Below are 12,262 nucleotides of genomic sequence, written 5' to 3'. Positions count from 1 at the left end.
GTAGCTATGATGGATTGTTGGTATCACTGGCAAATCAGAAGACGCTGAATATGTATGTGCAACTGTGGCGAAAGGACAGTGCAACACAAATCATTAAATTTGTCTTTTCTTTTCAATTGCATAATGAAATCTGAAAAGGAAGGGTAATAATGGGTCAATAATGGCACTGGTATGAATAAAATCTTATCAATTCCTATCTCTAAAGTTGACAGTTATCTTCATTGCACCCTGGAGCCCTGCAAAATCATACTTCATGCCTAAATCTGATACTTTACACAGGCTGTTACAAAAAAAAAAAAAAAATGGCAGACTGGAAATATGAAGCTTAGAAAAATCACTGACTAGCTGCAAAGAGTTCAGAGGTTACTGTCCAACAGCAGAACAATAACACAGTTGAATGTGATGCTAACTCTGATAAAGCCTCTTGTCAAGACTCACACAGGATAAAGAAACACCTATCGCCTTTAATTCTTGGGATTGTTATCTCACACAATTCACAGCCATAGGTAGCTGAATTGCTGACCGTCTTCACTGTGTCTAAGCTTTGAACATGTTCACTGCACTGCAACAAACCTTTTTTTCCTTAGTTGTCTACCAACACCTCTGGACACAGTATCATTCCGAACATAACAATAAATCCATTACAATGCTGCGAGAACTACATTTCCCCATTCACACAATATCTTATTCATGCTGAAGAGAACCTGGCTCACTTAGGGTCTTCATTAGGATCAGCCATTATCTCTCCAACAAACAGCCATGATGCTTCCACACCTGGCTGATAACAGATGTGTTATGCAACTGCTGAAGGTTTATTGTGTCCCAGTGTACAACAGTGGACCGTACTCACCGACAGACTGGTCTGTTTTGGTCGTGAGGTTCCGAGCGCAGACAGCTGTGCCGGGGCCACAGCTAGTTGTTGGTGACGACTCACAGAGCTTTATTGTATAGCTCACTTTATTATCCTGGTCTATAGCTTCCCACTTATAACTGCAACACAAGGAAAAAATGTAATTAACACACTTGATACCAACACCTTGTCACACAGACCCACATTAGGTCTCAGCCCTGTTGTGCTGGATTAATTCAGTCAACAGAAAATTGTTAAGTTTCTATTTTTCGGTCAATAAATCAATTCTTTAGTCTTAAAATGTCAGAAAATAGTGAATAATTCCCATCACAATTTGTGATCAGTGTGTTTTGTCTCTTTTTTGGCAAATATCCTCAAAGTTTAAATGGGGGGAGGTGGAGAGAGTCTGTTACCATCATTTTTTAAAATAACATCTAGAAATAACAATTACACATAATTACTCGTGCAAAGGCAACCAGATGAACTGATAAAACAAAGGATGCACAGGGCTGAACATCTGTTCTGTATCATTAACACAATACATGTATTCAAATGTTCAATATTTAGTATTTAATTTCACCCCTGATTCACAATGTGAATGTGAATTTTTGCATCGTGTATTTTTTTTTTCTTTTTTTAAAATAATCCTGATGTTACATTTGTTGACATATGAACCAAACACACATGTTTTCCTACATATAGAGAAGTGATGCTGTTACATTATGTGCCAGGAAATAAACAAAAGAAAATGCAAACTGGATAAAGAAATCTCATTTACATTGGGTGGTGGGTCTTTGTCTCCAACATTAAGCATCAATTTCAAAATCCCTTGAACCGGCTCGCTCCAACTGGTCGAGGCAAACGGCCACGCATCATTGAGTCCGGCTCTGTTCGGAGGGTTCTGCCTGTTAAAAGGCAGTTTTTTTCTCGCCACCGTCGCCAAGTGATTGCTCATAGGGGAAATGTTGGGTTTCTTTAAATATATTAATCAAGGAGTATGGTCCCTGCTCAAATTGGAAAGTGTCCTGAGAGGACTTTTGTTGTGAATTGGCACTATTCAAATAAAGATTGATTCAAATTAAAGATTTATTGAAAAAGTAACTTAGAATGGAGAAAGAAAACAAAATCATCTTTGGAAGAAATAACAGCTTTTTCCTTTAATCAACTAAACAATACAGTAAATGGAGACCCGATATCCAGTTATTCATTAACCTGTATCAGACCTATGATGGTAACTGATGATGCCTTCATAGCCTGTGGGAAAACTGTGACAACCACAAAATAAGGCTTGAAAGCTGTCTTTATGCAACTAACTGTTATTTCCGTGTTGCATAAAGTGTTGCTACAATGTGCACCTTGAGGTTTTGGGGAAGAAAGTCTAATGGGAAGATCTGCTTTGAATGATCTTCTCATCAGATGGTGCTACACAAATAAAGATTAATTGATTATCTAACTGAAAAAGGAGAGGAAAGAAAGCAAAATCATCTTTGGGAGAAGTCCAAGTTTATTCCTTTATAAGACTACCCACTACTATATGGAGACTCCACTACCCAGTTACTCATTTACCTATATTTCTTGGTTAATTTTGTGTCCTTTTTTAAATTTGTTTTCCCCTAAGATCAACAAAACAACAACAACTGTTACAGGTGTGGTTTCCCTTGATTCAAGAGGGGAAAGCACATGGAGGGGATGTGACATGTCTGCATTCATTATCCATGCATCACAACTGAAATCGACTCACTAAACGCTTTCGGTGAAGTGTTCCTGTTTATAAACCAACCCTGTCGGGTGACCTAATGCCAAAACAAGTAAATGTAAGCCACCAGCCTGCCCTTAACAGGTTGAGTTGGGTGGTTATCATTTCTGCACTGTCAATATTTGAACAGCAGCTGCAGACAGAGCTCCACTTAAAGAGAACAACGCTGCATTCACGCAACGGCTCGTCCATGTACAATCCTCACTTTACCTACAAAAATACACAGTGTGGCTCTCTCTTGTAATTGACAGACTGTCGTGCCATTGTCCCCTTCTGAGACATGCCATTTGGCGTTGCTAACAGCCAGCTAGCCTCGCTGTTACATGACAGCTTCCATGTAACGTTATCAGTTGGCGAAGCAGCACTTCAGCTCGACGGAGACAAAAGTAACCGTTGTCACTGATGTCAACTGAGCTCGTTTTGCATGAGTTTTTGGAGCTTATTTAAGTCAACAGTTAAGTTATCTAACAAACCTAGCTTACACAAACTTGTGAGGCAGCACATTATTCAAATTATTTCCACCAGTATGTACTAGCTAGCTCGCGCCGGTAACGTTGACGAGCAAAGCTCATCTAAAAGTTGATAATGTAACCGGAACAAAGAGCCGGCTGGCTGATTGTTTATGAGCTAATTTTACACAAGAGACCTTCTCATAATGTCAAGGGTCGTGTTACATGACTGTAAATAAGCTACTAAATCGTCAAATGACATATTTCTGAATTAAAGCTAGCTTGGCGACCTCTGTACACAACCAAAAGGGTCAAATGCCGCGATTTCAAACGTTATTTCTTCTGTTTTTGGCTGCAGTCTGTTTCAGCCGGAGGTGTGTTTGTTACCTGCAGAGGTCCTGGTACCACGGGCTCCCGTCCCCCTCCGCAGCGGACCGGACCAACACGCATCCCAGACACGTCGCTAACCACAGAACCAGCCTCAGGGGCGAAGAGGAGGTAGATTTGCGCAGAAATGACATGTTTACTGTGGTGGATACTGTCTGCGGAGCCGGACTAAGACGACATGATACAGCAGAGTCTATCCGCTCCGGACCAAATCAGTAGGAAGTGACTGCACCACATGACAGGACATCACATGACTCTCATGATGCCGACTTGATGGTGCCTTCAGGAGCTGTAGGGAAAACTGTGCGGCGTAAACACGAACGCTCTGATATTAATTCCACTTACGCACCAAAAGTACAAGTAAGAGTAAATTAAACATTCATCTGTTTGTATGAATGTCTATTACTGGTCAACTCATTATGGACCTGGCCAATTATCAAATCTGACATTCAGCATTTCTATTAATAAGCAAAACAGTTTTCCTAGTGATGAAAATGAAACATTCTTAGCCCAGCATTGTGTCTTACCCCTTACCCTTTGAAGCCACATAACCATAACCATCTAAAACATTACCGTTTTATATCAATGAATTGGTAGAGTTTGTTAAAAGCAGGTCCTCATGCTTGGTGAAACTGCACTATTCCTGAAACCTACAGCAATAGTGCACATCATACAGTTGAGAGCATTGTTCAGGTGTCATGCTGCACCACCCAGTGGTCATAACAACACTGTGCTCATTCATTTGGAACAAACTGTTGCACTTCAAGGTATTTCCTCAGTTACATTCAGTTGCAGAAATAGCGTTTATCATTAATTTACTCTGGAATCTGTACTTTTGCTCTCCCAACACGCATCTTTACAACGTCAACACACAAAAAAAATGGAAAAGGTGAAAGGTCGTAATCAGTGTGAAGTGACGACACCTGTTGGGACTGTGTGATCAGATCTCCGTTAGAGAGTCAGACAGAAGCTTTGGGTTCTCGCTCTGCTGATTGTGTTTTGTTGCACAATGTTGCTTCTGGTGTTCCTCTGTGTTTCCACAGGTACAGACTGAAGCACTCAAACTGCAGATACTCTGCTAAATGTTTATCATTGTCTGCACTTTCTTTTATTGCAGTTGGCGGGGTCCCCATAAACCAGACCCAGGAGGCTGACAGTCACACCACAGGTTGGTGTTCACTAGATTTACTAGCATTTGTTACACTTGTGACTATATGCAGAATAATTTGAGGGATTTCCACGGATACAACACTGAAACAATAGTCTGGTATATTTAAAAAAAATATAAAAAATACTGAACATAAAAATAAAGGTGTTATCATTGGATTTCTCTTTCAGTTGGTGCCATCGCCTTAAATGACACCCATAATGCGACCAGTCCAGCCCCAGGTTGGTGCTTGTTAGTTATAAAAGGTGCAATATGTAAGAACTGATAACTGATGTTATGCTGCCCACATGTTGCACCTTTTTTTTTTTTTTTGTTCCTCGACTTTTTCATTTGTGTTTAAAACAATGTGATTTAAATTCTGAGATTTCTGCAGGTCTGGTTTCTGTAGCGCTTGATCCACCACAACTGGTCAGTGCAGAAACCTTGGAAGGTAAACTTTGAATATGTTTAACATGTTTAACAAATCAAAAATGTGTCTTTCATCATTAATGTTCCTTTTAACCTGCATTTTAAACGTCGTAGAGCTCCATGAAGACATGATTGTCCAAGAAGGAGACATTTTGATCCCGGTAAGATGGAGACTTTTGTTTCTAAAGTGTGATTATGTAATTGTCATGAAAAGGGGAAATATAACATTTTATGATTTCCCCAAAAAAAATGCTTTCTAACTCAAATACTTATTCACAGCCTGCAGGGTCCACCACACACAAAGTAAAATGGACTGCATTGTCCTTTTAACATCAGTTTGTTTGGAAAAAGGGGTTGTTTTAGTTTGTTTAGACATAAAAAAAAAAAAAAAACTAGTGAATGATCTCTTCTGATTAAAATTCCTTCCCCAAAACTACATAATGCACCTTTTTAACATCTCAACATTTGTCTGTCTGAACTCACAGGAGGACAGGAATGCAGTGGAGACCCTGTGGGCTGACGCCATCGTGCCGTACACCATCAGTGATGAGCTGGGTGAGTCGCTGGCTTTCTAACCAGCGCTGCTGTACGCTGCTGTACTGTGTCAGATGATAAAACAATTTCTGTGGTTTGCACTCCAACAGCTCATCGGTTGTCTGAGATCTACGCCGCCTTCAAGATGATATCAGATTTCACGTGCATTCGCTTCATACAGCGAACCACAGAGATGAACTACCTAAAGTTCCTGAACGGCAAAGGGTCAGTTCATCCTCTCCTGATGACACAAAGGCAGCGTCCCTGTTGCTCTGGAGTCTGTGGCTCTGTCTGTTGAATTTTCAGCGAGGATGTACATTTGGATTCTTTTTAACTGCCAGCACATGTTGAAACTTGCTCGACAGACATCTCACCTAGCTGCCACCACCATCCCCTCTTCCTCCTGCCATTAAAAGTCAGCTCATGTACAGTAGATGTGTCCTGACAACATATTGTAGAAATGTTATGGTGCATTCTCAAAAAATGTATTAAAAAAAAAAAAGTAAAATGGCTTCAAACCACTCTCTACTCTGTGTTTATTTGTTCTCCTCTGTAGCTGTGCGTCCTTTGTTGGTTGTCGAGGAGGAGACCAGCCGGTGTATTTCTCCAGGACGTGCAGTGTGGGGAATCTCTGCCATGAGCTCATTCATGCTTTGGGATTACATCATGAACACACCCGTGAGGACCGAGATCGTTACGTCATGGTGCAGTGGCAGAGCATCATGCCAGGTAATTCCCTGTACGATCAACAGCTGCAGTGAGCAAAGTCTTTGCACATTCTGAACACACGGGGGCAGAAGTAGTCAGCAAACTCAGGCTTAGGAAATGATCATCAGCAACTTTGAAAGACTAATGCATACTAAATCATGAAACATTTCTTGATTTTTAAAGGAAGAACAAAAAACTTCAAGGTGAAAAATGGGAACACTTTGAACCTGCCGTACGATATCAACTCCATAATGCACTACGGATCGTAAGTCCTGACCCATCCTCCTCTGTTTTAGAGAAACAGATTATCAGCTCTGTTCTAATGACACTGGGCGTATACATTGAAATCTATCTTATCATTTTATTCCATCTAAATTGTTTGTCCTCAGTGTCTGATCCTGGGCTGATGCTGAAAATGAAACTACGAAAGAGCTTTTTGCTTGCTTGCTGTAAATAAAAACATGCTTTTCTGTTGCAGGTATTTTTTCAGTAAAGATGGAGGTCCGACTGTGTTGCCCAAGCAGGGTGGAGAGCAGATGGGTCAGAGAACACACCTCAGTCACCTGGACATAGAGAGACTGAACAGACTGTACCACTGCGGTATAACCTCTTTACTATACTACTGTTCTATCATCTACAGGTTTCACGTAACACTGCTTCAACATTAGATAGATTAAACTCTAAACATGCTATAAGTACAATGTGCTGTCTGTTCAGCAGTACTAAGATGCATTTCTTCTTTCAGATGCACGGATGAACGGGTGAACGGGCTTGCTGTTGGTTTACCTGCATTTCCCTGGAGATGAAATAAAATTCAAAATGTCCTCCTGTTTGTTATTTCTGTATTTAAGTTTTATTAATGCCACGTTTCCCTGGAACAGACATTTACCATAAATAGATGTTTGTTGTTTCGTAATACTAGAATATACCCATTTACATACACAGAGGAAAATATATATGCTTAAAAAACCTATAAAAATCCAGTTTTCTGACACAAATCTACAATCTTTTAAGAGCTGACTTAGTTATCAATGTAAAAACAGACTGAGGTTGTTTAACATTTTTAAGGTGGAGTCCTTTAAAAAAAAAAGTTTGGTGTTTATTCATGTAACTTAACACGACACTCAGGTGTGAAAGTAGCTACGTGGATAACTAGCAAATAAAAGCAGCAAAAAATATACAGGCCTGTTAAAACCATCGGCATTTCTCTCATCCTCTTTAGTATCATTCTTTCGTATTTACCATTTGCTGTGTTAAACATTGAAGTGTATCAAATGAACCATAATTACCTCTGATAACAGCAGGTGTACAACAACAATACAGATCAAATAACTGATATTCAATCACGTAATAACCACTGTTTTGTATGACAGACGCCTCCTGTACAAACACCTGACTGGCAGACTCCCTGCAGTCTGAGTCTGTGGGAGGAGCTAACACAGCAGCCTGTCTGCTGTGTGCCATACAGGAGTCAAAGAGAAGGACTCTGACCATCCACCTCTCGTTTGCCTCACAGATAGTGAGAGACTGTAAGTTAAAGTGCATTCAAAGGTAAGACAAATCACACTTTCTCAAGATTGTAAATTCTTAATTTGTGTGGTAGTGGTAAAAAAAAAAAAACCTCCTGGTAGACAAATTCTAATGTTTGATTTAAACCATCTGGATGCTAAAGGCTTATACATTTGTGTATTCAATTGTAACACTTGTTATTTCTTGCATTACTTGTATTTGGACATTTTATTGCAAACTACTTGAGATATCTGTGTTTGTATCATTATTTTCAGCATCAGTTTGTTTTGGCATGTTAAGTGACCATTACTGCGTCCGTGCACACGTTATATCGTCGTTGCAAACATTTCAGATAACAAATTGGTGTTTCTGTTACTTAGCTGGCACACCGAAGCCTGAGTCTGATCCCTCCGGCAGTAGACAAAGTGTCGGGTTTGTTTTGGCTTCTCAGATTGAACATGTAAATGCTTTGGCTCACACAGAAACGAGGTGCTGTCAGACGAGCCAGGAGGGGAACTGCTAAACTATACATTTGTGAAATTAGAATCAACATTACTTCCTCTAGCCCCATTCAGGCCGGATTTATTTCTCTAGGGGGAAGTGAAGTGAGGTGATGTTAACACGATTTTATTTGATTAATTTCGTTCGTAGTGAATGATATTCACACCTATCTCAGTAATGATTACATGTGTTTTTCTGTGAGAAGAGCAGCTTGTTCCTGCCTGCATTTGTTTTTGGTGTGAAACTGATTTAGCTAAAACATTTTTTACTAAACTAATAGATTGAAACATGCTTGCATCGGAACATAAGCCAATGAGGGAACTAATACGACAACAGAAAATGATTTACCCATCAGGAGAGACTGACCCAACACAATGTAGCTACAGATGAATTCAGGTATTCTGTCTGAGCCACAACAGAATACCTTTCAGTAATCTGGCACCATCAAATGTATGCTGAATCAGCTATTAGCAATTTACCTTTGCCATGTACAGAAAACTTTTATTGGATTTCTTTCATACTGAAGAAATCTTCATTCTGATGATGATTCTCAGGCAAGTTCCGAGGTGTCTTTCATCTGATGATTTCTAAGCAAATCAATGAGTCTTTATCTATAACAGACATTGGATATAATGATATCGGTGGGAAGTAAGTGTCACACAGAGGGAGGATGAAAATAGACTCATATTCACCTCACAAATCATTTTCCAAGACATCAAACCAGCGAAGAAAAAAGTGATCCAAGATAAAGACGGTAACTGATGTTATCTGTCCACATTAATATTCTACATATCTGCCGTATCTACAGTGTTTGATGCTGCATGGCTGCATCCCTGGTGTTCAGACTGCAGGACAGAGGCCCAGAGCTGGTGAGGGAGGTGCTTCTGGAGCGAGGATGGGAGGAATATGACGTAAAAGAACGGGAGGAGGAGGACTGGAACCTCTACTGGCGCAGCACTGCATTTCGCAGCTCAGAGTATCACAACCTTCTGCCATGGCAACGCCTCAACCACCATCCCAAGACCGCTGGCATCACACGCAAGGTGACGGTCTGACATGGTGTGTTAGCTTTGTGTTCAGTACATGTAGTGTTGTGTATGCTGTTTAGTTAAAATTGGACACAGTCACCAGAATAATTTAAGCATTGTGAAATATTTCAACACCCTTTCTTATTATCACAAATGAGAACTGGGTGTATACCAAAACCCTAAAGCTACTAATTTCCTCCATAATTTTATATTTTTCATTACAGTGTATCAAATGACAATGTTAAAACAATACAAACAGTGATCAAGCAGAAGGACTTTCTTTCTTTCTTTCCAGTTAAAATGACCGTACTCTAACAGAATGATCTGGACTTTTTTGGAAGGACTGCTTGGCACGCAACCTGAGGAGAATGAGAGCCACAGTGGGTTCATCTCTCTACGACTTCAGTCCCACCACCTTCATCCTCCCCAACGACTACACCCGCCTCCTGGCTGAGTACAACAAACTGCGTCTCACCAGAGGACCGCTGATCTACTGGATATGTAAGCCTGTGGACCTCTCCAGAGGCAGAGGGATCTTCATCTTTCAGGATATGAAGCACTTCGTCTACGACTGCTCCGTGATCGTCCAGAGGTACATCAGTAATCCTCTGCTGATCTCCGGCTACAAGTTCGACCTGAGGATCTACGTGTGTGTGAAGAGCTTCCATCCGCTCACTGTTTATATTCATCAAGAAGGCCTGGTGCGATTTGCCACTGAGAAGTACAGCCTCTCTTCTCTGAATAACCCGTACTCTCATCTCACCAACACCAGCATCAATAAGTTTGGTCCCTTCTACAAAACAGAGAAAGAGCAAGTCGGCCCGGGTTGCAAGTGGACCATGAGCAAGTTCAGGCACTTCCTCAACAGCCAGGACGTCAACGAGCGTCTCCTGTGGCAGAGGATCAGCAACATCGTCACTCTGACCCTCCTCACCATCGCTCCCTCCGTCCCCTCCTGTCCAAACTGTGTGGAGCTGTTTGGCTTTGATATCCTCATTGATGTCAAGTTTAAACCCTGGCTGCTGGAGGTCAACTACAGCCCTGCGTTGACTCTGGACTGCCCAGCTGACATTATGGTGAAGAAAGGGCTGATCAGCGATCTGATTGATCTGATGAATTACACTATGATTGACAGCTTAAGACAGAGGGCTTATCAGGGACAAAGGTACAAGCAGCCTTGTTTCAATGCCAACCAACCTGTGCTCCCGAAGAAGAAAGAAACCAAATTTCAGAAACAAAGGAATCGTAACCAGTCCTCACAAACTCAAACACTACCTCTGCTAAAAACTCTGCGCAAGCCTGAAATGAACCAAAGTCAACACGCATTTGTATCTAACTACCACAGACACCTCCCCCCTGTTGAATTAAACAAGATATATGCAGCCAGAGGCAGAATAATCAACACCACAGCTACGAAAATCCAAACAGACCAGACCCTGAACCTGATACTCGGCTCACATTCAAGGACAAATGTGTCAGCAGTAAACAGACAGACGCGTCCAGCTCTTGCGCCATGGCGGATCGACAACAGGAGTCTTCACGTGTCTGAGGTTACAAACCATGACGGCACTGAAACAGAAGCTGAGATGGAGCTCTCAGGAGAGACAGACGTTTCCTCTTCGATACATGATATCTCACAGAGGGGGCAGGGACTCAGACGCCCTGCTGGGTCCTGGAAGCTCCCCAACATTCACAGGTACAAACAGTACTGCTGTGTCTTCTGTGCGCTAGTAAACAAGCCAATTCTCTCTTTCTAAATTTGAAATGTAGGTGAAATTGATCAACATTTCTTAATCTGTGGGGGAAATTTTACCAAGTAGATATTGCTGCAGGTTGAATTTTTAGAAAGAATGTATTACTGGGCATTTGTTAAGTTCCAGGAAAATTTAAAGGTCCCATATTGTAGAAAGTTATTTCTTCTTGATCTCTGTTTATTACAAGACAGGTCTGGGTGTTATATCAATGCAGTGAAAGTATCAAAACTTTACAGAAAAGTGCGCTCAGCTCAAATTCAGAAAGTGTGCCTTTTTACAAACAATCAGAACTTCCTCTGCTACGTCCTCAGCTTGGCCATGGCTGCAAAAACACCTGCAGAGCTGCTGTCATCAGTCTACTATTTAAACCTACCTAGATATGGCAGTGCCACTATGCCTTTCCGCCAATTTTGTGGTGTGGCCACTTGCTGTATTGCATCCAGAAACTCCCCTTATGGCCCAGAACTTCATTCAGAACTTCTTCATAAGCTGCCATTATCAAAGAATAGACTGTAGAACTGTTGACAGGACACCTCAAACTGCGGACAAAGTCAATTATAACTTTCTACTGTGAATTTCTGATCCAAGTAAGTTGTCTGTAGCAACAGAAGATCAGTGAACGCAACAAGTTTCTAGACAAAAATTACAACTAAAAACTGACTTGATAAGAGACTGTTGGTTTGTTTTATGAATATGGTTGGAACCAAGTCAATAGGTAGAAAATACAGCATCAGGACAAAGACATTGGCACATTCAGTCATATAGTGAAACAAACATTGTTATTGTTCCACAGTGGGAATCACAGACCAGTAAGGACTTCCATGGGGAGAACAACAGCACTGAACGGACATCATATTCCTCCACTCAGAGTTGGAGACTTCATACGGACGTTCCCGTTCAATACAGCCACTCTAAGGGCCTCACAGTCACATAAACTGGATGTTAAGATAGTCATACAGCAGCTCCACAGGTTGACTGGTCAGCTGGCCACATCAGACGTGGAAGTGAAGGAGAACAAAGATGTTGGAGAAGACTTTGACTCACTTTTGTGGGGGCCGAGGGATCCTCCACTTCTCAGTCAATGCCTCAAACCCACTTAGAGTGGCTGCCTATTTTTATTTTCTTCTACACATCTAATTCCATATGCCAAATATTTCCCTTGAACAAACAAAATGTTTACTGCAGAACATGGAAAAGCATTCATACTGAT

General features: G+C 41.1%; 3 protein-coding genes across 7 annotated transcripts in view; 2 read left to right on the top strand and 1 right to left on the bottom strand.

Annotated features, from left to right (window-relative positions):
- Positions 1–3,733, bottom strand: part of igf2r (insulin-like growth factor 2 receptor) — a 47,315-nt gene extending 43,582 nt beyond the window's left edge. Inside the window, exons 1-2 of the mRNA XM_037085578.1 lie at positions 3,443–3,733; positions 851–990 (exon numbers count right to left, since the gene is read on the bottom strand). Of these exons, the coding sequence (XP_036941473.1) occupies positions 851–990; positions 3,443–3,576 (274 nt within the window). The 5' untranslated portion in view covers positions 3,577–3,733. The remainder of the gene's footprint in view (positions 1–850; positions 991–3,442) is intronic.
- A 620-nt stretch (positions 3,734–4,353) lies between these two features.
- On the top strand, positions 4,354–7,084 carry LOC119012235 (zinc metalloproteinase nas-4-like). Of its 2 annotated transcripts, XM_037085859.1 has the most exons (11): positions 4,354–4,485; positions 4,560–4,610; positions 4,781–4,831; positions 4,984–5,040; positions 5,133–5,179; positions 5,504–5,573; positions 5,663–5,777; positions 6,109–6,281; positions 6,444–6,525; positions 6,739–6,860; positions 7,006–7,084. In XM_037085859.1, exons 1-11 carry the CDS (start codon positions 4,452–4,454, stop codon positions 7,023–7,025), a joined length of 822 nt encoding a protein of 273 aa, XP_036941754.1. In that variant the 5' UTR covers positions 4,354–4,451; the 3' UTR covers positions 7,026–7,084. The 2 variants fall into 2 exon arrangements, with proteins under 2 accessions (XP_036941754.1, XP_036941755.1); XM_037085860.1 differs by lacking the exon at positions 4,354–4,485 and having other exon boundaries at positions 4,974–5,040.
- Positions 7,085–7,235: 151 nt separating this feature from the next.
- On the top strand, positions 7,236–12,189 carry ttll2 (tubulin tyrosine ligase-like family, member 2). Of its 4 annotated transcripts, none has more exons than XM_037085850.1 (5): positions 7,236–7,789; positions 8,150–8,201; positions 9,079–9,313; positions 9,640–10,994; positions 11,846–12,189. In XM_037085850.1, exons 3-5 carry the CDS (start codon positions 9,092–9,094, stop codon positions 12,150–12,152), a joined length of 1,884 nt encoding a protein of 627 aa, XP_036941745.1. In that variant the 5' UTR covers positions 7,236–7,789; positions 8,150–8,201; positions 9,079–9,091; the 3' UTR covers positions 12,153–12,189. The 4 variants fall into 4 exon arrangements, with proteins under 4 accessions (XP_036941745.1, XP_036941746.1, XP_036941747.1 ...); XM_037085851.1 differs by having other exon boundaries at positions 7,236–7,811; XM_037085852.1 differs by lacking the exon at positions 8,150–8,201.
- Positions 12,190–12,262: the final 73 nt, after the last annotated feature.

The sequence above is a fragment of the Acanthopagrus latus genome, chromosome 22 (genome assembly GCF_904848185.1).
Source record: "Acanthopagrus latus isolate v.2019 chromosome 22, fAcaLat1.1, whole genome shotgun sequence".
Lineage (NCBI taxonomy): Eukaryota > Metazoa > Chordata > Actinopteri > Spariformes > Sparidae > Acanthopagrus > Acanthopagrus latus.
The sequence above is the reverse complement of the archived record's forward strand: the minus strand, read 5'-3'. Positions and strand labels throughout refer to the sequence as shown.